General features: G+C 39.1%; 3 protein-coding genes and 3 gene segments (V, D, J or C); 3 read left to right on the top strand and 3 right to left on the bottom strand.

The window, feature by feature from the left end:
* The first annotated feature begins 1,209 nt into the window (after positions 1–1,209).
* Positions 1,210–2,991, top strand: LOC117806463. The segment is given in 3 exon segments: positions 1,210–1,216; positions 1,434–1,601; positions 2,524–2,991. Coding segments are annotated over 3 exon segments (501 nt in total).
* Positions 2,992–3,461: 470 nt separating this feature from the next.
* Positions 3,462–4,151, bottom strand: LOC117806722. The segment is given in 2 exon segments: positions 3,462–3,918; positions 4,028–4,151. Coding segments are annotated over 2 exon segments (360 nt in total).
* Positions 4,152–6,763: 2,612 nt separating this feature from the next.
* LOC117806462 (immunoglobulin lambda-like polypeptide 5) lies at positions 6,764–8,861 on the top strand. Its single transcript, XM_034675408.1, has 3 exons — positions 6,764–6,930; positions 7,317–7,486; positions 8,394–8,861. The coding sequence occupies exons 1-3, from the start codon at positions 6,764–6,766 to the stop codon at positions 8,717–8,719; spliced, it is 663 nt and encodes a 220-aa protein (XP_034531299.1). The 3' UTR covers positions 8,720–8,861.
* Positions 8,862–12,758: 3,897 nt separating this feature from the next.
* LOC117806461 (immunoglobulin lambda-like polypeptide 5) lies at positions 12,759–14,876 on the top strand. Its single transcript, XM_034675407.1, has 3 exons — positions 12,759–12,925; positions 13,317–13,492; positions 14,409–14,876. The coding sequence occupies exons 1-3, from the start codon at positions 12,759–12,761 to the stop codon at positions 14,732–14,734; spliced, it is 669 nt and encodes a 222-aa protein (XP_034531298.1). The 3' UTR covers positions 14,735–14,876.
* A 606-nt stretch (positions 14,877–15,482) lies between these two features.
* Positions 15,483–15,997, bottom strand: LOC117806723. The segment is given in 2 exon segments: positions 15,483–15,793; positions 15,903–15,997. Coding segments are annotated over 2 exon segments (360 nt in total).
* Positions 15,998–17,558: 1,561 nt separating this feature from the next.
* mideasb (mitotic deacetylase associated SANT domain protein b) overlaps positions 17,559–25,756 on the bottom strand; it is a 34,428-nt gene continuing 26,230 nt past the window's right edge. For all 7 annotated transcript variants that reach the window (XM_034675741.1, XM_034675738.1, XM_034675739.1 and 4 more), the window contains exons 12-13: positions 23,901–24,100; positions 17,559–20,949 (exon numbers count right to left, since the gene is read on the bottom strand). In XM_034675741.1, the coding sequence (XP_034531632.1) occupies positions 20,712–20,949; positions 23,901–24,100 (438 nt within the window). In that variant the 3' untranslated portion in view covers positions 17,559–20,711. The remainder of the gene's footprint in view (positions 20,950–23,900; positions 24,101–25,756) is intronic.

Here is a 25,756-nt window from a genome sequence, read left to right as displayed (position 1 = left end):
GAGTAAAAGCGCGACTAATTGTGCTGCCATATCAAAAGTGATAGAGCAATGTATGAGTCAACTTTATCTAAGTAGAAACAGAGATTTTAAATGTTATCATCAAAAGAAGTTCACCCCGTCAGATTTTATACACATACAATGTTCAATGATGACACACACTGCTGTTAAATTGAGACTTCAGGGCTTGTAGTTATCAACACTATGGCACTTCCAGCATATTACTGTGGATTTCAGAAATACAATATATACCTTTGTATAAATGTGAGTATTTATTTTTGGTGCTTTGTGATTTTACTGTGAGCTCTGTGTTCAGTAGTCTGTGTCAGAGTTCCTCTTCAGCAGCTGCAGTCAGTTCCTGCTGTAACAGCTCAGAGTCTCTGCAGACCGGCTGAGGGAGGTTTTTGTATGAGCGCAAATCACTGTGTGAACACCCAAGCACTGTTTATTTGATGTGCACTCTGACAGTACTAAACTGCTGCATCTTCAGCCTGAGCCTCACTGATGGTCAAAGCAGCGTTCACTCCGTCTCCTCTGCCAGAGAATCGAGCTGGAACTCCACCACCGGATGGTTTGTGAATACCGTTGTAAATAAGCAGTTTGGGAACCTGTCCAGATTTCTGCTGATACCAGTGTACTCTGCTCGCTCCATTTGACCATGTTTCCACTTTTGGGTTGGTTTTACAGGTGAGAGTGACAGTGGATCCTGGAGTAAATGTCACCTCTGGAGGCTGAGTCACTGTCACCTGACTGCTGCATCCTGCAGACAGAAACAATCACTCATTAATCATCTGAAATCAATAAAGAGAGAAAAGTCAGCACATCATGGTTTAAATGTTCAGAGTGAACAAACCTGTAAACCAGCAGCAGGCCAGCGTCCACATGAGGATGGTGCTGAGAGTCATGGTGCTCGTGGTTTCTGCTGTGACAGATCTGAGTGCTGCAGTGTTGAACTCACAGGACTATAAAGCTTCTCAGTTCACTGGAGGCTCAGCAGAAGATGCAAAGCCTCTGCTCTATGGAAATGATTTCTCTGCACTGAAGGCAACGTGGGACAGAAAATAGGAGGAATAGTGTTTGGATTTACTCTCTCTTTATGATCTTAAAGGAAGTTAAAATATATTTTAGATGTGCTGTTGAGGATTTAAGGAAAGATTTGTCTGCACTGTTGCTTTGATGTGTCTGTTTGTCTGCCTTTAACTTCATCACTAGATGTACTGTAGATTAATGTTAAATTATCTTTTGCTTAATGTGAGTTTATAAACTATAATTTGGAAGCATTATGTTGAATTATGCAAATAATTTATTGGAAACTAGGAAAATGTACTTTGATTAATGGAAACTGCTATTTTTTTTTTTGATCAGGTGTAACAGTAACGTAAAAATTAAAAACTAATCTTAATTTTCGTTCTAATTTTAATCCCCATAATAAGAAGCGCTTTGTTCATTTAATCCAGTTTATTTTTTATGTATTCATATAAAAAACTGGAACTTTTCCTCAGACAGATGCTTGTTCAAAGTGCAGGAGGTTTTTGTACGGCCACTTAACGTGTTTGTATCACTGTGGTGGACTTTCGGTGGAGGAACCAAACTCGTCATTGACTGTAAGTACCAAAGATTTTGATTTTAAACGACTCATAGAAAATATAACTTTTATCAGATGTTGAATAAGATTATTTTAAGTTAAATTTTTGTATATTGTTGAACATTTTATTATTGAATTGAGAAAGGCTGACCTCACAACCTGAGGAGAAACTAAAGAAACTCTTATCAAAGTTAGAAAACAGAAATTTACTTTGAACTTTAACTGTTCAAAAAAGAAAAAAGAAGAAAATCAGTGTTTTAAACTTGATGTTAGCATCAGTACAACTTTACTAAATACTGATGGATGATGTTGTCATGTTCAATTCATCCGTGTTGTTGACCATTTTTAATGTTTTATGTGTAAAGTATGGTTACACGATGTGAGAACAAACATAGTGGGGATCTAAATCCAGTCAGCATTGTTTATAATTAAAATATAAGGAACAGAGAGTTTTGTTGTTTTTCATGTGATCTACTCAAACATTACTCTGGGATCAAAATTATGTTGGTTGACTGGAGGTTTTTTTTGGTAAGCTGAAGTGAATATTTTTTTATCATTTAAATCATTCAAAGAGTGTTTTATATTTAAACATTGAATCTTGGTGAACACTAAAGAGATTTGATCAGTTAAAGCAGCTCCTCTTTGTGTTCACGCTTCATTTATTTGTAGTTTAAAGGAAGTGAAAGAGACAGATGATTAGAGTTTGACTTTCACATGACATGTGTCAGCTCTGCAGTTTAAACAGTAAACAACAGGCTTATTACTGTCACACACACTAGACATTATTAATAATCTTTATACATTAGTTATTGATTTACAGTCATGTGACATGAGTTCTGATTCTGAGTGATTTATGAGAGCACAGCAGCACAAGTTGTTCTCTTTGTCCAGATGAAGAATATAAATGATCAGTTTGTCACTTTCTTTTCTCCCCCCTCCAGTGGGAGCAACACGGCCCTCTCTGACCGTCCTCCCCCCCTCCTCAAAGGAGCTGCAGCAGGGCACAGCCACACTGGTGTGTCTGGCCAGCGGGGGCTTCCCCTCTTCCTGGAGGCTGGGCTGGACGGTGGGAGGCAGCAGCAGCTCCTCAGGAGCGTCACACAGCCTGGAGGTCATGGGGGGAGACGGCCGCTACAGCTGGAGCAGCACCCTGAGCCTCTCTGCAGACCAGTGGAGGAAGGCGGGCTCAGTGAGCTGTGAGGCCAGTCTGAGTGGACAGAGTCCTGTCACTCAAAGTCTGGACCCTGGGAACTGCTCCTCAGAGTAGAGCTCCAGAAACACTTCCTGTCTGTTCTCATGTTTCTGCAGCTTCACAGCTTTCTGCTCAGTGTTTGAGTGTGCAGGTTGTTTTATCTTCTGCATGTTCTTCTTTCTGCTTTCACTCTTTAAATAAAAGTTAAAACATTTCATTTCAGTCTGAGAGAAACTTTCATACATTAACAATGTGGCATGAACATTAAACCAACTTTAAATCAAAGTACACATTACAATGACTCTGTGTCTGTTTATTGATGTTGTAATATGTCGGTTTTTAAACATATCTATCTCTAAATGACTCAAACACAAGAATGTCTTTACAAATAGTGTAATGTACCTGATAATTTGAGACATTGTTGAAATTGTGCAAAATTACTTTTTTTTAATTTTGAGATGACAAAGTTTTGAAAATTAAACTATTTGACAGAAAAAAAAATGCCAATTTGCTTGAAAAGTGTTAAATTAAATGTTCTTGTGCCGCTTTTAATCGAGACAACGTTCAACATTTATGTGCTCAGTGATTATATTCCTTCAAAGTTTCACTCTTTGTCTAGTTCTTGTTCAAATCAGATGAAAATGTTTGCAGTTAAAACTGAACATGAAAGAGCATCTGTGAGTTCAGTTTGATTTAAAGTCTCTGTGGTTCTGCTTGATGACTCTCATGTTCACTGGACCATTGGCTCTCTTTACAGAACACCAACCCTCTGCACCTGCAGCAGGACGCTTTCACTTCAGTCAAACTGAAGGAGGTTTTTGTACGGCTCTGAATCACTGTGTGAAACCGTCACTACCATGGTAGCCCAGACAGTAATAATCTCCGACATCCTCAGCCTGAAAACCTTGAATGGTTAGAGTGTAGCGAGAACCAGATCTACTGCCACTGAATCGAGACGGGGTCCCTGGGAAGCGTGTTGATGCTTTGTATATAAGCAGTTTAGGAACCTGTCCAGGTTTCTGAAGGTACCAACTGAGATCAGCACCAATATTAGAACTCCCTGTGGCGCTGATAGTCACAGTCCCACCAAGACTCACAGACTTGGATTTGTCAGTCTGAGTCAGAAAGTTGTTTGCAAAAGCCTCTGAAATGAGACAAAATGAAGACTTTGAGAGGAAAAGTTAAAGAGCAGAAATATAAAACACCAACTAAACATTTCTCCTATAATGTCTGACATCAGTACAATCTCTCACCCTGACTCAGAACACCCAACATGAGCAGCAGAGTTACTGTCAACACCATCCTGATTTAGTTTTCAGTCAGAGCTCATGAAGACAGATCAGACGCTCTGTGACAGAAGAACTTAAACTCTGAGGAGCAGCGATGCATCAAGTTCATGCAAAAATATTCAAACACACACCTGTTGAAGTGAAACAGAGAAGAAGAAGTGTGGGGGAGTGATAGTTCATGAGGCTCATTCAGCCGTTCAGAGTTCAACCAATAAAATCAATTCATGATATTTGTATGTTTCTGCTCTTCACTGAATACAGTCTACATTAAACCTCGGTTTTACAAGTCTCTGTAATCATTTAAAGCTCTGAAGCTCCCTCTGCTGGCAGACTGAACCAACACTGACTCACTTTGAACTGACAGGATGTCTGATTCATTTTCAACTTCTTCATTAGTTTCATTATTTTGACTCCATTGTACAAGTGTTGCATTCAGAGTAAAGGAGAGTCAAACTACCTGACCTCGGTGTATTCATCCCTGTGACCTGCTCCTTCTTATCATGAGTACTGTATCTGTCAAAGTTAGTAACTAGAGTACTTTTCAAGAGTAATCCACACTCTCAGTGATGGAGACTGTGCTGTTTTTACTTCTTCAGTCTCACTTCTTTTACTGTCCCTGCTCTTCTCCTCCTCCTTCTCTTCTCCTCCTCTCCTCCTCCTCCTCTCACCTCCTCTCCCAGCTGACCATCATTCTGAATGAATGATTGCACCAAGCTTTGCTAAATGACCTTCCCACTACGAGACAGCAGCCTTTGCCAGCAAACCACCATGCTGTCCATCATTGATTACATTGTTGGGGATGTTCAACTTCCCAGAACAGAATTCTTTGAGCTGTAAACTAAGTAAAGCTGCTACAGAGGTATCAGGACAATATAAAGCCTGAAAATGAGCACAATAACCCCCCATGCACTTTAACCCTGTTCAATACATACTCACTATAAAATCTAAAAAAGGGCTTCAAAAAGCCTAAATGTTTACTGTGATCATTTATAAGAAACATCATACATATGAAAAAAAATTAATTGTCACTGTTGGGCAGAAACCTTGTATTTCCATTTTTCATCATTTTGTTATTTTTCTGTTAATCAATGCTGTAGATCTCACTTTATGCTCGTCAGTAGGCTCTCTAAAAAATAAGTTATGAAAAAGAATTGAAAAGTCTTGTGGTTGAATCTCCTGCAGTGTTTAGTGATGTTAAAGCATTTTTTGGATTCCTGGAAAGTATTAGTTATGGAGGCACAAGGTTTCTTCTAAGCAGACGGACGTTTTTTGGATAATTCAAATCTTAAATTCAGCCTATGGGTGAATGTATGCAGAAGTTGTATGTATTTAAAGTGAATAGAGACATTTTACCATCTGTTTTTGTTGTAAACTGTTTTTCTTGTTATTTTAAGAAAAAGTTGAATGTTTTAAAAAGTGCAAAAGTTAGTGATGTGAAGAGCCAAGGCCATGTCCTTGAAGAGCTGCTCTTGTGATATTTGAATAGTTCCTGTTGTCCAACAGAGAGGATATTTCTTCTAAAGACACTCAAACACTTATTGGATATTTTAAAACTTTAATATACAGTGCTTCATAAATCATTACTAAAAACACAGGTGGTAAAAATCAAATCGAAACAAATAAGTTACACTGTAGTAAAAAGCACTTGAGATTCCTTTCTGTTTTCATCATTTAGTGTGAACCCCATATGAAAATAACATAGAAAGTATGCAAACGTAGCATTTCATTCATATATTTTTTCTAATCTTTGGCTAAATAAACCTTTTGTCCCCTTAAAATTCCCTTAAGCAACCGGATGAAATGAGGAAAGTTTACAGCTGTGAGTTTGTGTCATGACTAATTTAATGTGCTGCCATATCAAAAGTGATAGAGCAATGTATCAGTCAACTTTATCTAAGTAGAAACAGAGATTTTAAATGTTATCATCAAAAGAAGTTCACCCCGTCAGATTTTATACACATACAATGTTCAATGATGACACACACTGCTGTTAAATTGAGACTTCAGGGCTTGTAGTTATCAACACTATGACACTTCCCGCATATTACTGTGGATTTCAGAAATACAATATATACCTTTGTATAAATGTGAGTCTGTATTTCTGGTGCTTGGTGATTTTACTGTGAGCTCTGTGTTCAGTAGTCTGTGTCAGAGTTCCTCTTCAGCAGCTGCAGTCAGTTCCTGCTGTAACAGCTCAGAGTCTCTGCAGACCAGCTGAGGGAGGTTTTTGTATGAGTGCAAATCACTGTGTGAACACCAGAGCACTGTTTATTTCATGCCTACTCTGACAGTAATAAACTGCTGCATCTTCAGCCTGAACCTCACTGATGGTCAAAGCAGCGTTCACTCCGTCTCCTCTGCCAGAGAATCTAGGAGTAAACTCACTTGTAGCACTTTGACCAAGTTTAATGACTAACTTTGGAGCCTGTCCAGATTTCTGCTGATACCAGTGTACTTGACTATCTCCATCTGACCAAACATATACTTTTGGGTTGGTTTTACAGGTGAGAGTGACAGTGGATCCTGGAGTAAATGTCACCTCTGGAGGCTGAGTCACTGTCACCTGACTGCTGCATCCTGCAGACAGAAACAATCACTCATTAATCATCTGAAATGAATAAAAGAGAGAAAAGTCAGCACATCATGGTTTAAATGTTCAGAGTGAACAAACCTGTAAACCAGCAGCAGGCCAGCGTCCACATGAGGATGGTGCTGAGAGTCATGGTGGTCGTGGTTTCTGCTGTGACAGATCTGAGTGCTGCAGTGTTGAACTCTCAGGACTATAAAGCTTCTCAGTTCACTGGAGGCTCCGCAGAAGATGCAAAGCCTCTGCTCTATGGAAATGATTTCTCTGCACTGAAGGCAACGTGGGACAGAAAATCAGGAGGAATACTGTTTGGATTTACGCTCTCTTTATGATCTTAAAGGAAGTTAAAATATATTTTAGATGTGCTGTTGAGGATTTAAGGAAATGTTTATCTGCACTGTTGCTTTGATGTGTCTGTTTGTCTGCCTTTAACTTCATCACTAGATGTACTGTAGATTAATATTAAATTATCTTTTGCTTAATGTGAGTTTATAAACTATAATTTAGAAGCATTATGTTGAACTATGCAAATAATTTATTGGAAACTAGGAAAATGTACTTTGATTAATGGAAACTGTTCTCTTTTCTTGGTCAGGTGTTCAAAAGTAATGAAAGATTTTAAAAATAATCTTAATTTACGCTCTAATTTTAATCCCCATAACAACAAACGCTATGTTCATTTAATCCAGTTTATTTTTTATGTTTTCATACAAAAAACTGGAACTTTTCCTCAGACAGATGCTTGTTCAAAGTGCAGGAGGTTTTTGTACGGCCACTTAACGTGTTTGTATCACTGTGGTGGACTTTCGGTGGAGGAACCAAACTCGTCGTTGACTGTAAGTACCAAAGATTTTGATTTTTAATGACTCATAGAAAATATAACTTTTATCAGATGTTGAATAAGATTGTTGTGAGTTTAGTTTTTGTACATTGTTGAACATTTTATTATTGAATTGAGAAAGGCTGGCCTCACAACCTGAGGAGAAACTAAAGAAACTCTTATCAAAGTTAGAAAACAGAAATGAACTTTGAACTTTAACTATTCAAAAAAGAAAAAAGATAAAATCAGTGTTTTAAACTTGACGTTAGCATCAGTACAACTTTAATAGATACTGATGGATGATGTTGTCATATTCAATTCACTAGTGTTGTTGACCATTTTTAAAGTTTTATATGTGAAGTCTGCTCTCGCTATGTGAGAAAAAACATAGTGTGGATCTAAATCAAGTCAGCATTGTTTATAATTAAAATATTAGGAACAGAGAGTTCTGTTATTTATCATACAATCATTACAAACATTACTCTGGGATCAAATTAATATTGGTTGACTGGAGGTTTTTTTGGTAAGCTGAAGTGAATATAGTTTAAATCATTCAAAGAGTGTTTTATATTTAAACATTGAATCCTGGTGAACACTAAAGAGATTTGATCAGTTAAAGCAGCTCCTCTTTGTGTTCACGCTTCATTTATTTGTAGTTTAAAGGAAGTGAAAGAGACAGATGATTAGAGTTTGACTTTCACATGATTGTGTCAGCTCTGCAGTTCAAACAGTAAACAACAGGCTTGTTACTGTCACACACACTAGACATTATTAATAATCTTTAAACATTAGTTATTGATTTACAGTCATGTGACACGAGTTCTGATTCTGATTTATGAGAGCACAGCAGCACAAGTTGTTCTCTTTGTCCAGATGAAGAATATAAATGACCAGTATGTAATTTTCTTTTCTCCCCCCTCCAGTGGGAGCAGCACGGCCCTCTCTGACCGTCCTCCCCCCCTCCTCAAAGGAGCTGCAGCAGGGCACAGCCACACTGGTGTGTCTGGCCAGCGGGGGCTTCCCCTCTTCCTGGAGGCTGGGCTGGACGGTGGGAGGCAGCAGCAGCTCCTCAGGAGCGTCACACAGCCTGGAGGTCATGGGGGGAGACGGCCGCTACAGCTGGAGCAGCACCCTGAGCCTCTCTGCAGACCAGTGGAGGAAGGCGGGCTCAGTGAGCTGTGAGGCCAGTCTGAGTGGACAGAGTCCTGTCACTCAAAGTCTGGACCCTGGGAACTGCTCCTCAGAGTAGAGCTCCAGAAACACTTCCTGTCTGTTCTCATGTTTCTGCAGCTTCACAGCTTTCTGCTCAGTGTTTGAGTGTGCAGGTTGTTTTATCTTCTGCATGTTCTTCTTTCTGCTTTCACTCTTTAAATAAAAGTTAAAACATTTCATTTCAGTCTGAGAGAAAACTTTTATTCATTAACTATGTGGCAAAACCAACATTAAATCAAAGTACACATTACAATGACTCTGTGTCTGTTTATTGATGTTGTAATATGTCGATTTTTAAACATATCCATCTCTAAATGACTCAAACACAAGAATGTCTTTACAAATAGTGTAATGTACCTGATAATTTGAGACATTGTTGAAATTGTGCAAAATTACTTTTTTTTTAATTTTGAGATGACAAAGTTTTGAGAATTAAATTATTTGTGAGAAAAATGCTAATTTACTAGAAAAGTGTTAAATTAAATGTTCTTGTGCAGTTTTTAATCGAAAACATGTTTAACATTTGTGTCATCAGTGATTATATTCCTTCAAAGTTTCACTCTTTGTCCAGTTCTTGTTCAAATCAGATGAAAATGTTTGCAGTTAAAACTGAACATGAAAGAGCATCTGTGAGTTCAGTTTGATTTAAAGTCTCTGTGGTTCTGCTTGATGACTCTCATGTTCACTGGACCATTGACTCTTTACAGAACACCAACCCTCTGCACCTGCAGCAGGACACTTTCACTTCAGTCAGACTAAAGGAGGTTTTTGTACGGCTCTGAATCACTGTGTGAACGCTCCACCACCATGGTCACCCAGACAGTAATAATCTCCGACATCTTCAGTCTGAAAACCTTGAATGGTTAGAGTGTAGCGAGAGTCAGATCTACTGCCACTGAATCGAGACGGGGTCCCTGAGAAGCGTGTTGATGCATAGTATATAAGCAGTTTGGGAGCCTGTCCAGGTTTCTGATGGTACCAACTGAGATCAGCACCAATATTAGAACTCCCTGTGGCGCTGATAGTCACAGTCCCACCAAGACTCACAGACTTGGATTTGTCAGTCTGGGTCAGAAAGTTGTTTGCAAAAGCCTCTGAAATGAGACAAAATGAAGACTTTGAGAGGAAAAGTTAAAGAGCAGAAATATAAAACACCACCTAAACATTTCTCCTATAATGTCTGACATCAGTACAATCTCTCACCCTGACTCAGAACAACCAACATGAGCAGCAGAGTTACTGTCAACACCATCCTGATTTAGTATTCAGTCAGAGCTCATGAAGACAGATCAGACGCTCTGTGACAGAAGAACTTAAACTCTGAGGAGCAGCGATGCATCAAGTTCATGCAAAGATATTCAAACACACACCTGTTGAAGTGAGACAGAGAAGAAGAGGTGTGGGGGAGTGATACTTCACCATCATGAGGCTCATTCAGCCGTTCAGAGTTCAACCAATAAAATTAATTCATGATATTCGTATGTTTCTGCTCTTCACTGAATACAGACTACATTTAACCTCAGTTTTACAATTCTCTGTAATCATTTAAAGCTCTGAAGCTCCCTCTGCTGGCAGAGTGAACCAACACTGACTCACTTTGAACTGACAGGATGTCTGATTCATTTTCAACTTCTTCATTAGTTTCATTGTTTTTGACTCCATTGTACAAGTGTTGCATTCAGAGTAAAGGAGAGTCAAACTACCTGACCTCGGTGTATTCATCCTTGTGACCTGCTCCTTCTAATCATGAGTCACTGAAATATTTACTCATGATTTTACTTTGAGTATATCTTAAAAATCTTTGTAAAAATAAATAAAAAAATGAAAGTCAGACTTCAACGATCACTGTATCTGTCAAAGTTAGAAACTAGAGTACTTTTCAAGAGTAATCCACACTCTCAGTGATGGAGACTGTGCTGTTTTTACTTCTTCAGTCTCACTTATTTTACTGTCCCTGCTCTTCCCCACCTCTCCTCCTCCTCTCCTCCTCTCCTCCTCTCATCCTCCTCCTCTCACCTCCTCTCACCTCCTCTCACCTCCTCTCCCAGCTCACCATCATTCTGAACGAATGACTGCACCAGGCTTTGCCAAATGACCTTCCCACTACGAGACAGCTGCCCTTGCCAGCAAACCACCATGCTCTCCATCATTGATTACATTGTTGGGGTTGTTCAACTTCCCAGAACAGATTTATTTGAGCCTTTGAGCTGTAAACTAAGTAAAGCTGCTACAGAGGTATCAGAGGGACAATATAAAGGATGAAAATGAGCACAATAACCCCCCATGCACTTTAACCCTGTTCAATAAACACTCACTATAGAATCTGAAAAGGGCTTCAAAAAGCCTAAATGTTTACTGTGATCATTTATAAGAAACATCAAACATATGAAAAAAAAATAATTGTCACTGTTGGGCAGAAACCTTGTATCTCCATTTTTCATCATTTTCTTATTTTTCTGTTAATCAATGCTGTAGATCTCACTTTATGCTCGTCAGTAGGCTCTCTAAAAAATATGTTATAAAAAGAATTTAAAAGTCTTGTGGTTGAATCTCCTGCAGTGTTTAGTTATGTTAAAGCATTTTTTGGATTCCTGGAAAGTATTAGTTACGGAGGCACAAGGTTTCTCCTAAGCAGACGGACGTTTTTGGGATATTTTTAATCTTAAATTAAGCCTATGGGTGAATGTATGCAGAAGTTGTATGACTTTAAAGTTAATAGAGACATTTTACATCTGTTTTTGTTGTAAACTGTTTTTCTTGTTATTTTAAGAAAAAGTTGAATGTTTTAAAAAGTACAAAAGTTAGTGATGTTTAAAGCCAAGGCCATGTCCATGAAGAGCTGCTCTTGTGATATTTGAATAGTTCCTGTTGTTCAACAGAGAGGATGTTTCTGCTAAAGACACTCAAACACTTATTGGATATTTTAAAACTTTAATATACAGTGCTTCATAAATCATTACTAAAAACACAGGTGGTAAAAATCAAATCGAAACAAATAAGTTACACTGTAGTAAAAAGCACTTGAGATTCCTTTCTGTTTTCATCATTTAGTGTGAACCCCATATGAAAATAACATAGAAAGTATGCAAACGTAGCATTTCATTCATATATTTTTTCTAATCTTTAGCTAAATAAACCTTTTGTCCCCTTAAAATTCCCTTAAGCAACCGGATGAAATGAGGAAAGTTTACAGCTGTGAGTTTGTGTCATGACTAATTTAATGTGCTGCCATATCAAAAGTGATAGAGCAATGTATCAGTCAACTTTATCTAAGTAGAAACAGAGATTTTAAATGTTATCATCAAAAGAAGTTCACCCCATCAGATTTTATACACATACAATGTTCAATGATGAAACACACTGCTGTTAAATTGAGACTTCAGGGCTTGTAGTTATCAACACTATGGCACTTCCAGCATATTACTGTGGATTTCAGAAATACAATATATACCTTTGTATAAATGTGAGTCTGTATTTCTGGTGCTTGGTGATTTTACTGTGAGCTCTGTGTTCAGTAGTCTGTGTCAGAGTTCCTCTTCAGCAGCTGCAGTCAGTTCCTGCTGTAACAGCTCAGAGTCTCTGCAGACCGGCTGAGAGAGGTTTTTGTATGAGTGCAAATCACTGTGTGAACACCCAAGCACTGTTTATTTCATGTACACTCTTACAGTAATAAACTGCTGCATCTTCAGCCTGAGCCTCACTAATGGTCAAAGCAGCGTTCACTCCGTCTCCTCTGCCAGAGAATCTAGGAGCAAACTCACTTGTAGCATTTTGACCAAGGTTAATGACTAACTTTGGAGCCTGTCTAGATTTCTGCTGATACCAGTGTACTCGACTATCCCCATCTGACCAGACATACACTTTTGGGTTGGTTTTACAGGTGAGAGTGACAGTGGATCCTGGAGTAGATGTCACCTCTGGAGGCTGAGTCACTGTCACCTGACTGCTGCATCCTGCAGACAGAAACAATCACTCATTAATCATCTGAAATCAATAAAAGAGAGAAAAGTCAGCACATCATGGTTTAAATGTTCAGAGTGAACAAACCTGTAAACCAGCAGCAGGCCAGAGTCCACATGAGGATGGTGCTGAGAGTCATGGTGGTTGTGGTTTCTGCTGTGACAGATCTGAGTGCTGCAGTGTTGAACTCTCAGGACTATAAAGCTTCTCAGTTCACTGGAGGCTCAGCAGAAGATGCAAAGCCTCCGCTCTATGGAAATGATTTCTCTGCACTGAAGGCAACGTGGGACAGAAAATCAGGAGGAATAATGTTTGGATTAACGCTCTCTTTATGATCTTAAAGGAAGTTAAAATATATTTTAGATGTGTTGTTGAGGATTTAAGGAAATGTTTGTCTGCACTGTTGCTTTGATGTGTCAAAAACAACTTTTGTTGTTTGTCTGCCTTTAACTTCATCACTAGATGTACTGTAGATTAATATTAAATTATCTTTTGCTTAATGTGAGTTTATAAACTATAATTTAGAAGCATTATGTTGAACTATGCAAATAATTTATTTGGTAATAGGAAAAAGTACTTTGTTTAATGGAAACTTATCTTTTCTTGATCAGGTGTAACAGTAACGTAGAATTTTAAAAATAATCTTAATTTACGCTCTAATTTTAATCCTCATAACAACAAACGCTATGTTCATTTAATCCAGTTTATTTTTTATATTTTCATATAAAAAACTGGAACTTTTCCTCAGACAGATGCTTGTTCAAAGTGCAGGAGGTTTTTGTACGGCCACTTAACGTGTTTGTATCACTGTGGTACACTTTCGGTGGAGGAACCAAACTCGTCATTGACTGTAAGTACCAAAGATTTTGATTTTAAACGACTCATAGAAAATATAACTTTTATCAGATGTTGAATAAGATTATTTTAAGTTAAATTTTTGTATATTGTTGAACATTTTATTATTGAATTGAGAAAGGCTGACCTCACAACCTGAGGAGAAACTAAAGAAACTCTTATCAAAGTTAGAAAACAGAAATGAACTTTGAACTTTAACTGTTCAAAAAAGAAAAACGAAGAAAATCAGTGTTTTAAACTTGATGTTAGCATCAGTACAACTTTACTAAATACTGATGGATGATGTTATCATGTTCAATTCATCCGTGTTGTTGACCATTTTTAATGTTTTATGTGTAAAGTATGGTTACACGATGTGAGAACAAACATAGTGGGGATCTAAATCCAGTCAGCATTGTTTATAATTAAAATATAAGGAACAGAGAGTTTTGTTATTTTTCATGTAATCTACTCAAACATTACTCTGGGATCAAAATTATGTTGGTTGACTGGAGGTTTTTTTTGGTAAGCTGAAGTGAATATTTTTTTATCATTTAAATCATTCAAAGAGTGTTTTATATTTAAACATTGAATCTTGGTGAACACTAAAGAGATTTGATCAGTTAAAGCAGCTCCTCTTTGTGTTCACGCTTCATTTATTTGTAGTTTAAAGGAAGTGAAAGAGACAGATGATTAGAGTTTGACTTTCACATGACTGTGTCAGCTCTGCAGTTTAAACAGTAAACAACAGGCTTGTTACTGTCACACACACTAGACATTATTAATAATCTTTAAACATTAGTTTGGATTTACAGTCATGTGACACGAGTTCTGATTCTGATTTATGAGAGCACAGCAGCACAAGTTGTTCTCTTTGTCCAGATGAAGAATATAAATGACCAGTATGTAATTTTCTTTTCTCCCCCCTCCAGTGGGAGCAACACGGCCCTCTCTGACCGTCCTCCCCCCCTCCTCAAAGGAGCTGCAGCAGGGCACAGCCACACTGGTGTGTCTGGCCAGCGGGGGCTTCCCCTCTTCCTGGAGGCTGGGCTGGACGGTGGGAGGCAGCAGCAGCTCCTCAGGAGCGTCACACAGCCTGGAGGTCATGGGGGGAGACGGCCGCTACAGCTGGAGCAGCACCCTGAGCCTCTCTGCAGACCAGTGGAGGAAGGCGGGCTCAGTGAGCTGTGAGGCCAGTCTGAGTGGACAGAGTCCTGTCACTCAAAGTCTGGACCCTGGGAACTGCTCCTCAGAGTAGAGCTCCAGAAACACTTCCTGTCTGTTCTCATGTTTCTGCAGCTTCACAGCTTTCTGCTCAGTGTTTGAGTGTGCAGGTTGTTTTATCTTCTGCATGTTCTTCTTTCTGCTTTCACTCTTTAAATAAAAGTTAAAACATTTCATTTCAGTCTGAGAGAAAACTTTCATTAATTAACAATGTGGCAAAACCAACATTAAATCAAAGTACACATTACAATGACTCTGTGTCTGTTTATTGATGTTGTAATATGTCGGTTTTTAAACATATCTATCTCTAAATGACTCAAACACAAGAATGTCTTTACAAATAGTGTAATGTACCTGATAATTTGACACATTGTTGAAATTGTGCAAAATTACTTTTTTTTTTATTTTGAGATGACAAAGTTTTGAAAATTAAATTATTTGTGAGAAAAATGCTAATTTACTAGAAAAGTGTTAAATGAAATGTTCTTGTGCAGTTTTTAATCGAAAACATGTTTAACATTTGTGTCATCAGTGATTATATTCCTTCAAAGTTTCACTCTTTGTCCAGTTCTTGTTCAAATCAGATGAAAATGTTTGCAGTTAAAACTGAACATGAAAGAGCATCTGTGAGTTCAGTTTGATTTAAAGTCTCTGTGGTTCTGCTTGATGACTCTCATGTTCACTGGACCATTGACTCTCTTTACAGAACACCAACCCTCTGCACCTGCAGCAGGACGCTTTCACTTCAGTCAGACTGAAGGAGGTTTTTGTACAGCTCTGAATCACTGTGTGAACACTCCACCACCATGGTAGCCCAGACAGTAATAATCTCCGACATCCTCAGTCTGAAAACCTTGAATGGTTAGAGTGTAGTCAGAGCCAGATCTACTGCCACTGAATCGAGACGGGGTCCCTGAGAAGCGTGTTGATGCATCCTTTATAAGCAGTTTGGGAGCCTGTCCAGGTTTCTGATGGTACCAACTGAGATCAGCACCAATATTTGAACTCCCTGTGGCGCTGATAGTCACAGTCCCACCAAGACTCACAGACTTGGATTTGTCAGTCTGAGTCAGAAAGTTGTTTGCAAAAGCCTCTGAAATGAGACAAAATGAAGACATTGAGAGGAAAAGTTAAAGAGCAGAAATATAAAACACCACCTAAACATTTCTCCTATAATGTCTGACATCAGTACAATCTCTCACCCTGACTCAGAAAACCCAACATGAGCAGCAGAGTTACTGTCAACACCATCCTGATTTAGTTTTCAGTCAGAGCTCATGAAGACAGATCAGATGCTCTGTGACAGAAGAACTTAAACTCTGAGGAGCAGCGATGCATCAAGTTCATGCAAAAATATTCAAACACACACCTGTTGAAGTGAGACAGAGAAGAAGAAGTGGGTGGGGGAGTGATACTTCACCATCTTGAGGCTCATTCAGCCGTTCAGAGTTCAACCAATAAAATTAATTCATGATATTTGTATGTTGCTGCTCTTCACTGAATACAATCTACATTTAACCTCAGTTTTACAAGTCTGTGTAATCATTTAAAGCTCTGAGGCTCCCTCTGCTGGCAGACTGAACCAACACTGACTCACTTTGAACTGACAGGATGTCTGATTCATTTTCAACTTCTTCATCAGTTTCATTGTTTTTGACTCCATTGTTACAAGAGTGTTGCATTCAGAGTAAAGGAGAGTCAAACTAGCTGACCTCGGTGTATTCATCCTTGTGACCTGCTCCTTCTAATCATGAGTCACTGAAATATTTACTCATGATTTTACTTTGAGTATATCTTAAAAATCTTTGTAAAAATAAACAGAAAAATGAAAGTCAGACTTCAACGATCACTGTATCTGTCAAAGTTAGTAACTAGAGTAATTTTCAAGAGTAATCCACACTCTCAGTGATGGAGACTGTGCTGTTTTTACTTTTTCAGTCTCGCTTCTTTTACTGTCCCTGCTCTCCTCCTCTCTCCTCCTCTCCCAGCTCACCATCATTCTGAAACGAATGATTGCACCAGGCTTTGCCAAATGACCTTCCCACTACGAGACAACTGCCCTTGCCAGCAAACCACCATGCTGTCCATCATTGATTACATTGTTGGGGTTGTTCAACTTCCCAGAACAGAGTTCTTTGAGCCTTTGAGCTGTAAACTAAGTAAAGCTGCTACAGAGGTATCAGAGGGACAATATAAAGCCTGAAAATGAGCACAATAACCCCCCATGCACTTTAACCCTGTTCAATACATACTCACTATAAAATCTGAAAAGGGCTTCAAAAAGCCTAAATGTTTACTGTGATCATTTATAAGAAACATCAAACAAATGAAAAAAAATTAATTGTCACTGTTGGGCAGAAACCTTGTATCTCCATTTTTAATCATTTTGTTATTTTCTGTTAATCAATGCTGTAGATCTCACTTTATGCTGGTCAGTAGGCTCTCTAAAAAATAAGTTATGAAAAATAATTTTGAAAAGCTTGTGGTTGAATCTCCTGCAGTGTTTAGTGATTTTAAAGCATTTTTTTGTATTCCTGGAAAGTATTAGTTATGGAGGCACAAGGTTTCTTCTAAGCAGACGGACGTTTTTGGGATAATTTTAATCTTAAATTAAGCCTATGGGTGAATGTATGCAGAAGTTGTATGTCTTTAAAGTGAATAGAGACATTTTACCATCTGTTTTTGTTGTAAACTGTTTTTCTTGTTATTTTAAGAAAAAGTTGAATGTTATAAAAAGTGTAAAAGTTAGTGATGTGAAAAGTCAAGGCCATGTCCTTGAAGAGCTGCTCTTGTGATATTTGAATTGTTCCTGTTGTCCAACAGAGAGGATGTTTCTGCTAAAGACACTCAAACACTTATTGGATATTTTAAAACTTTAATATACAGTGCTTCATAAATCATTACTAAAAACACAGGTGGTAAAAATCAAATCGAAACAAATAAGTTACACTGTAGTAAAAAGCACTTGAGATTCCTTTCTGTTTTCATCATTTAGTGTGAACCCCATATGAAAATAGCATAGAAAGTATGCAAACGTAGCATTTCATTCATATATTTTTTCTAATCTTTAGCTAAATAAACCTTTTGTCCCCTTAAAATTCCCTTAAGCAACCGGATGAAATGAGGAAAGTTTACAGCTGTGAGTTTGTGTCGTGGCCTCCTCGATTCCATCTTACTTCTTTTTAAAAACAGCTCCAAAAAAAACTTTTCATGACGTCGATAACTTCCCCCGCCTGCCGAAGAACCTCAAGACAAGCCCAAATAAAAAGGAAATATAAATTAACATACCAAACATGTGAACAGTCTGCAAAACATTTTTTTTTCATTGACTGGCGTACAGTTTAACATTTGACCTCAAACCACTCACACACATTTAACAGCATGTCCACACACACACACGCTCACACTCACACAGTCGGTGCATAGACCCAGGTTTTAACTTTGTGGAGTAACTGGTAACTGGAGCCGTTTCTCCCTTTAACCCCCCTCAACCAAACGTCCGCACTGTGGTTTGTCCTTTAAAGGAAAAATAACCCTTTAACCCATTTGTTGCTATGGCAACAGAAGCTGGCTCTGGGCCGAGGGGATTAACATCGAGATATGAAGCGATAGACATATCAAAACATGCCTTTTCCACAGTCGTATTCAGTGCCTGCTGCTAACAGCAACAAGGTAAACAGAGGAAATAAAAGTCAACCGTAGATGCACGTTCGGGGTAGACGGAGAGAAATACTGAACTGAAGCAGCATCTGAACACAAAGGTTTACAATGATCTCCAAAGCACCTCAATATTCAGGAAACAGTCAAACTTTACGACTCGTTTAGACTTCTCATCGCATTTTTACAAAAGCCCTTTTTTTTTTACTACAGACCATTACAGTCGAGGTTACAACACAGCATGTTTGTTTCACTAACGACTGTTTGAGACACTTCTGTATTAAAAATAACTTTTTAATTTAATTTCTGATAATTTAGGTTTCAATCTGTGTCGTTAGATATCAGAGATCAGGAACTTTAAGGTGAAAATATGTCTTTTCAAAGCATGAGAGTACTCTGCAAAAACTTGATGTTTCTGCTTCTGCTTTACGTCTGTTTGACTTGATATGTTTAAAAATGTTGAATCTGCTCAGATAAAAGTTACTATCTAAGCAGAAAGAAGTGTGTATGTCCAATATTTTGATATCTGTGTGAAATGGAAGAAAATCGATTTATTTTGACTTTATTCAAAATCATGTTAAAGAGTTGAGTTTGGTTTACAGTAAAGAATGCCTCCGCCTGTATTAGTGTGTTAGTTTCTGTAAGTAAATACTTTAGTGGGATGTTTACAGTCTTTGTAAAGTGTTGATAATACAGTTTCTTTTAATGTACGGGCAGGCCGTGTATATATTCCGTATATTAGGTGTTGATTTTTTTTGTTCATAAAAGGGAATGTTTGTCTTTTGAATCTTCTTGTAAAACCAGCAAAATACTAGGTTTGGTTTAGTTTCCAGTTCTCTTTGTGTTTGTATCAGCAAACTGTTTATTACTCATTTCAGAGCATGGTACAAAAAACTAACCCCAGGTCAAATGTCAGGGTAGTAAGGATGTTTTCAGAGTGTGTCTTGAGTAAGTTTGTGCTGTTTGTTTCGCCTTCCCTCTGTTGTGTGTATCTATAGAGACCTGCAGCTTCAACAGTCCGGGTCAGTACCTCCTATCAGTTACAGGGTTGACATGAAGGCATCCAGAGCAGCCAGTTGTAAGCATGAATCAGAGAGGAGGGAGGGAAAGAGGGAGGGAGGGAGGGAGGGAGGGAGGGCTTGAACACTCAGGTAACAGGGGGTCAACTTGTTCTATTGCACATACGTCTCTGCCTTTTCTTCATTTCTGGCTTCCTAAAAATATCTCACAGTTCTAAACAGGCAGCAAGTAGCATTATTTTGTTTTTGTTTAAATAAAAAAAAGGACATGTAGAGAAAAGCGCTCAAATAAATTGCAGCCAAAAACAGAATATAGTAATATGATAATAATAATATTAATAATCATCAACAGGAATATTCACAAAACAAGAACAAGAACCATATATAGCTACACAGGCAGAAAAAAGTAACGTTTACCTGCATATATATATATATTTATAAAAAAAACCCAACAACAACAGTGTAAAATTGATTGTCATTTCAAGATAAAAAGCATCAAAACATCCAAGGCATCAACAGTGAGGGAGCAAACTCAGAACTATAAAAAGTGACGAGGGCTGAAGGGGGATTCACAGAACTGAAGCCCAAAGAACGACAACTCACAGAGAAAAAGGGGGAACCCATTTGGTGCACATCATGCGTCTGAGAAGAAAAAGCTTTTGGCAGCCCAGAGTGCAGAGGAACAGAAGAACAAAGGCAACAGTTTGCACATGCCATCCATCCATCCATCCTTCTTCCTTCTGTCTGTCTGTGTGTCTTAGAGCAGCTCGTGCCTCCCCCAGCTGTCAGATTTCCGTCTTCAGATCACCAAAAATCTCTCTGGTTGGGATGTGGCTTAAGCTTGCGCGTGCTTGGCTCAACGAGAAGAGAAATAATAAAAAGAGGGAACGACAAGTACCGAGCCCAGGGACAGAACGCAGGGCGGGAACTTGAAGTGCTGAGGAAGGCCGCGGCCTGGTGAGGACAGAAGAACAGTGCCGAGAGAGGCGGCATGGCTTTGATTTGACAGAGCCCTGTGACCAAGAGAGGTAACTCTTGAAAAGCTTTTCAAGCAGAGTAAAGGGGGTGTTGGTGAGTTTGGTGTACACACACACACGCACTCGCACACTCTCACACACACACGCACTTGCACTCGCACACACTCAGTCCACACATCCACAATCACATACATGGGAGTCAACATGTCCCTGAATGTGCCAAGCAACGGAAGTCTTCTTGTTCCACAAATATACACAAAGTTCACAGGAGGGATTCTTCCTTTTCTTTATAAAGTTCCTCCTCCAATCAGAGGCTGAGCCACGCTGCGTGATGCAGTCCGTGAACGTGGCCATTCATTTACTGCCAGTCCTCGTCGTCCTCATCCTCCCCAGCTGACGAGTCATCATTGGTGCTGTCTCCGCCCACCTGCCGTGTCCCGTTCTGCTGCCGCGCAGCAAGGATGGCGGCTGCCTCTGCGGCTGCTTTCGCTGCCGCTCTTTCCTCGGCCTCCTTCTGGCGCAACGCGGCAGCCTTCTTTTCCTGCTCTGCGTGGCTCTTCATGTGGGCACTGCGGCTCTTCACTTTATAGAAAATCCTACGAGAAAAAGAGGGAGGGAAGATTAATACTTAAAGCTCCTTTTAGACGTGTATTTGTAGCACTACTAGGCTCCATCAAGCCCAGGAAGTTACATTTAGGACACAATTCTCACACTTAAGAAAAGGTGCATTTCGACCAAGACCTACTTTACCCTGAACTAAAAGGTTCTGTGCCCCCATTGTGTTGTTTGCGTTTCGACCGCGGGCCGAAGTCCCGGGTAGATTGTGCAAATCAGACCAGTGACGTATGGAGGAACAAAAAGTAAAGGCAGTACACCACCAGACCAGTAGAGGGCAGTAAAACAAAGATGAATGCCATTCATCACAGATGACACCACAGAAGCAGACAGACAGGCAGGTATCACAACAGTTAGCCTGTTAGCATGAAGAGACTCAGCTGGAGCTGTTTTAGATGGTGCTATATTTCATCACAGATGGATTCACTGAATCAACACGTGAGAGGAGATAAGCACGAGTAGCAAAGACGTTTCAACGCGGTTTTAAAATCCTTTTGAACTCAAAAAGACGTGGCAGAGATCGGCTGGTGTTTTGGTTTAAACCGCGACCCTGTTAACTGCCGACTTTCAGCCGGATGCATCCCTCATAAACGTCTTTAGACGATGATTAAATATCTGATGAGGATATTGAATCTTAAAACTCCCTCTGTGTTTCAACGGCTGTGTAAACTCCACAAACACGGTTACATTCAGCTGAAGGTCTCTAGTTTACAGGGTCACTTTTAAAAACGTAACACCGGGAGAGACGCATTCACGGTGGGTTGACAGGAGACTACTGTTACAAGCTGCTAAATCAAGAGAATCACAGCTTCTTCTTTTGGAAAGTACACACACATACAAAACAGATAGAACAAATTAAAGAAAGAGAAATCAAGTGAATCACAGATATGTGTGATGTTATTGTGGACGGCGGGCGGAATAAAAACACTGCGGTTAATCTACCAATCAGACACGTTCAGCATTGCAGGCCCTGCCCCCCCAAATCCCTGGGACCTTTGAAATGTACTACCTCCCTAGCAGGGGCTTTTTAGGGGGGAGATTATCTACCCCTGAACAACTTTTTTTTGCCCTGGGTCCATCGGTGAAACACACGTAGTTCCAGGGTAAATTCCTCTGGTCGAAAAACGCCTAAAGGTGAGTGGTTTTCTGGCATTTGACAAAGCCAGGTAACCAATCCTGTTTGTTTTTTTTGGGGTGGCCTTAGGGGGAGGGGGGCATGACTACCCCTAGCCACACCCTGGATCTGCCCATGTACAGAAGGTAAATATGCTTCATTTTCATAACACAAGCTCCAAACATGAAGGCTCAGAGGATTTTTAGATGTTTTTGTATTATTTATTTCTACTAGTGTAACACAAAAAAAATGAGTAGTGAAAACATTTTACATTTTCCATTAGTTACTATAGAAAGTGTAAATTTGGTAAATTCTGGACTAAAGTGTAACTGAAATGTTTCAATCATTTTTCCACTTTAATTTCAATAGGTATTATATACTTATTATAAATAACACATCTAAAATAATATGAACTTATAATTTCAAATTAAAAAAAAAAAAACTCATGATATTGTAATTTTTGAGGTGTGCTTGTATATACACGACCAGTCAAAAGTTTGGAAACACCTTCTCATTCAATGGTTTTTATTTATTTTAATTATTTTCAACATTGTAGATTAAAACCAAAGACATCAAAACTATGAAATAATCTGGATTACAACAGTAGTCAAATAGGGCTCTCCATTGTGTACTAACCCTACCTCTGAACAACACAACTGATGGTCTCAAACACATTAAGAAGGCAAGTTGTCTACAAATTAACTCTTGACAAGGCTCATGTTAATTAGAAACCATTCCAGGAGACCACTTCATGAAGCAGACTGAGAGAATACCAAGAGTGTGCAAAGCTGTTATGAAGGAAAAAGGGGGCTACTTTACAGAATCTAAAATATAAAACATATTCTGCTTTGTTTAACACTTTTTTGTTCATTCAATGATTCCAAATATGTTCTTTCATAGTTTTGATGTCTTCAGTATTAATCTACAGTGTTTCAAATAATTAAAATAAATACAAACCCTTGAATGAGAAGGTGTTTCCAAACGTTTGACTGGTAGTGAACACATATTTTATCATTTTAATCCCAAATCCATAGAAAAACAGTGTTGAAACTATAAAACTGTATGGATGTATTTTGTCCCGGTTATAAAACTTCTCTGATTTAATAAAGGATTTGATAAAGACCAGAATCGGAATGACTCAAGTCTTATCCATTCCTCTCTTGTTCTCTCTGGACCTTCATAAGATCTGTGATCAAAGTCCAGTGTGATAGGTGGAGTTAAGGCAGGGTGATGTCAGGTTATAACAGAACAATGAATATCACAGCATGTGACACATGCAGCTGGCCCACAGCTGCATGTGTCACTTTCAGAGGATTGTATACGACTGATTTGATGTCCTGGAACATCATTTGTCAGACTGTCCACTGCTGTCTAATCTATAACTAGCACACTTTGAGCAGGGAAAGTATTCCAGAGTGTGAGTGAAGCTCTTGTCATGTCACTGTGTAGAGTTGCATTGAAGAGAGGCGAGATGTGCTGCATCTACTCTGTATTTCAGTTGCTAGGACACAGTTGGCAATAACAGGCCCAGTGTTGCTGGAAGACAGGCTGTTATTTAATCAAACCATGACAGAATGGTTTGGTTCTTTCAAATGCCACAAAATACTTGCCTTTATTTACCAAAACACATTCCAAATGGGCAACAGCACTAGAAATATTTCCTGCAGACACTCTCTTTTCATAGCTAGCTAGATGAGCCTAAGGCCGCTTATGTAACTGAAGTGACCGCTGCTGTCAGCTTTGAATAAGTAAACAGAAGCCATGCCAGCGTCTCCAAAACAGCTGCAGCGACTGACGGTGATATTTCTGATCACTGACCTGCCACATTTCTTGCAGGGGAACTCTCCCTCCTGACCTGCTGCGCCTTTGTTGCCTGTTGGGGGGCTGGTCTTGCGCGCGTTGGTTTCGTTGCGTGTTTTGGAGCTGGGAGGTGGAGGATGAGGAGCATGGATGACTCGAGGCAGTGGATGGTCCCTCACTGTGTCCTCGTGGCCTTTCATGATCAGGACAGTCCCAGGCTGCATGCACAATAAAAGTGAGAGGTATAATCATCATGAAAGCTCCACAAGACCTTTAAAACAGTCACTGAGAGCAAGGAAGGAAATAGTGAGCCTGAAGCTGCTTCATGAGCACCTTTATGTTGCATAGACTTGTGAACAGTTAACACACACATGAACAGAGTTTAACAAACATACACACAGTGAGGAATTTTTGTCAACAGCTCCTTGTGTGTGCTAAATGCTGTAAGGCAAAGTAAAGAACTGGAATAAAGATTTCTTGTTGAGTCATTGTTTGCAAACAGACATAATGGGGTTACACAATCCAGGAAAGTGGACATCAGCCAAATGATATCTTAAACATCCAGCAGGGGGCAGCAAATCCAACAAGCATCCACAACCAGGACAAGTCAGGCAAAGTTCAAAAGGACAAAAGTGTCAAGTCTGGTGAAGCCCAATGAAATCTCAAACCAGGAAGAGTTACTCCAAAGTAAAGTCTAGCTTAATTTAATCTGCTTTATCTTGCATGTTCTTCAGTAGAGGCCTTTCAGCTTTGTACACCTCCTGCACTGGGTTTTGTTTTCCTTATCCTCATGTAATTGTTAGTATAAGTAGGTGGGTCTGTATCTATGTGCTTGAATTACATTTTTTATTTATGACAGCTAGATTTTTTAACATAAAAGAAAAGAAAAAAAGAAAAATACCATAAGGACTGAATGATGTCTTGTGTGACCATTGCAACTGTGTGCATGCACAGAAGACACATTGCAGGACGCACAATGTCAGCAATATGACCTGAAACATGCCGTGCTGTCACCACAGTCTATCTTGTATTACTTTAATCCAGCCCCTCCCAACACACACAGAGCTGACCGCTGTGCATGCAGAGTCTGCGTGGCAAATGAGTGTAACATGTAAACATGTACGCAACACTGCTTCCGTCCAGAGGTGGGTAGTAATGAGTTACATTTACTCCGTTACATGTACGTCTGAGAGTATTTGTTTTGCAGAGTACTTTTTACTCCTACTCAAGTACATTTGTGATAAAAAAGATGTACTTTTACTTGGTTGCATTGGGCTGTCCAGTCGCTACTTTTACCGTTCCTTTTTCTTTCATTTTATATTTTTTTATACTCAGCTGATCTCTCACGCAGCTCTTTCTGATCGAGAGCAATAAATAACCTCAGTACTGAACGGAGGATTAGCTCCGCCCCCTCCTCCACCTACTGCTGGGGAGAGAGGCTGCGTTATACCTGTGTCCCCTTTGGAGGAACATGTTTACCCTTGACCCAACATCCAGACTCTCTTATAACTTCTAAATGACGAGGAGCAGCAGTCACATTATGTGCTGCTTACTTTGTTCTAAAAGGTGCAAAACTTGAGCTTCAACATAGAACAATTAAATCTTAAAAAGCATGTGATGGTGAGTAATCAGTGAGGTAAGCTAATGATCATACTGGTTAATATTAAATCTTAAAAACATGTTATAGTTAGTAATCAGTGAGGTAAGCTAAGGATCATCCTGGTTAATATTAAATCTTAAAAACATGTTATAGTTAGTAATCAGCTAGGTAAGCTAAGGATCATACTGGTTAATATTAAATCTTAAAAACATGTTATAGTTAGTTATCAGTGGGGTAAGCTAATGATCATACTGGTTAATATTAAATCTTAAAA

Source organism: Notolabrus celidotus, chromosome 22 (genome assembly GCF_009762535.1).
Source record: "Notolabrus celidotus isolate fNotCel1 chromosome 22, fNotCel1.pri, whole genome shotgun sequence".
Classification (NCBI taxonomy): domain Eukaryota; kingdom Metazoa; phylum Chordata; class Actinopteri; order Labriformes; family Labridae; genus Notolabrus; species Notolabrus celidotus.
This window is presented reverse-complemented; position numbering and strand designations above follow the sequence as displayed.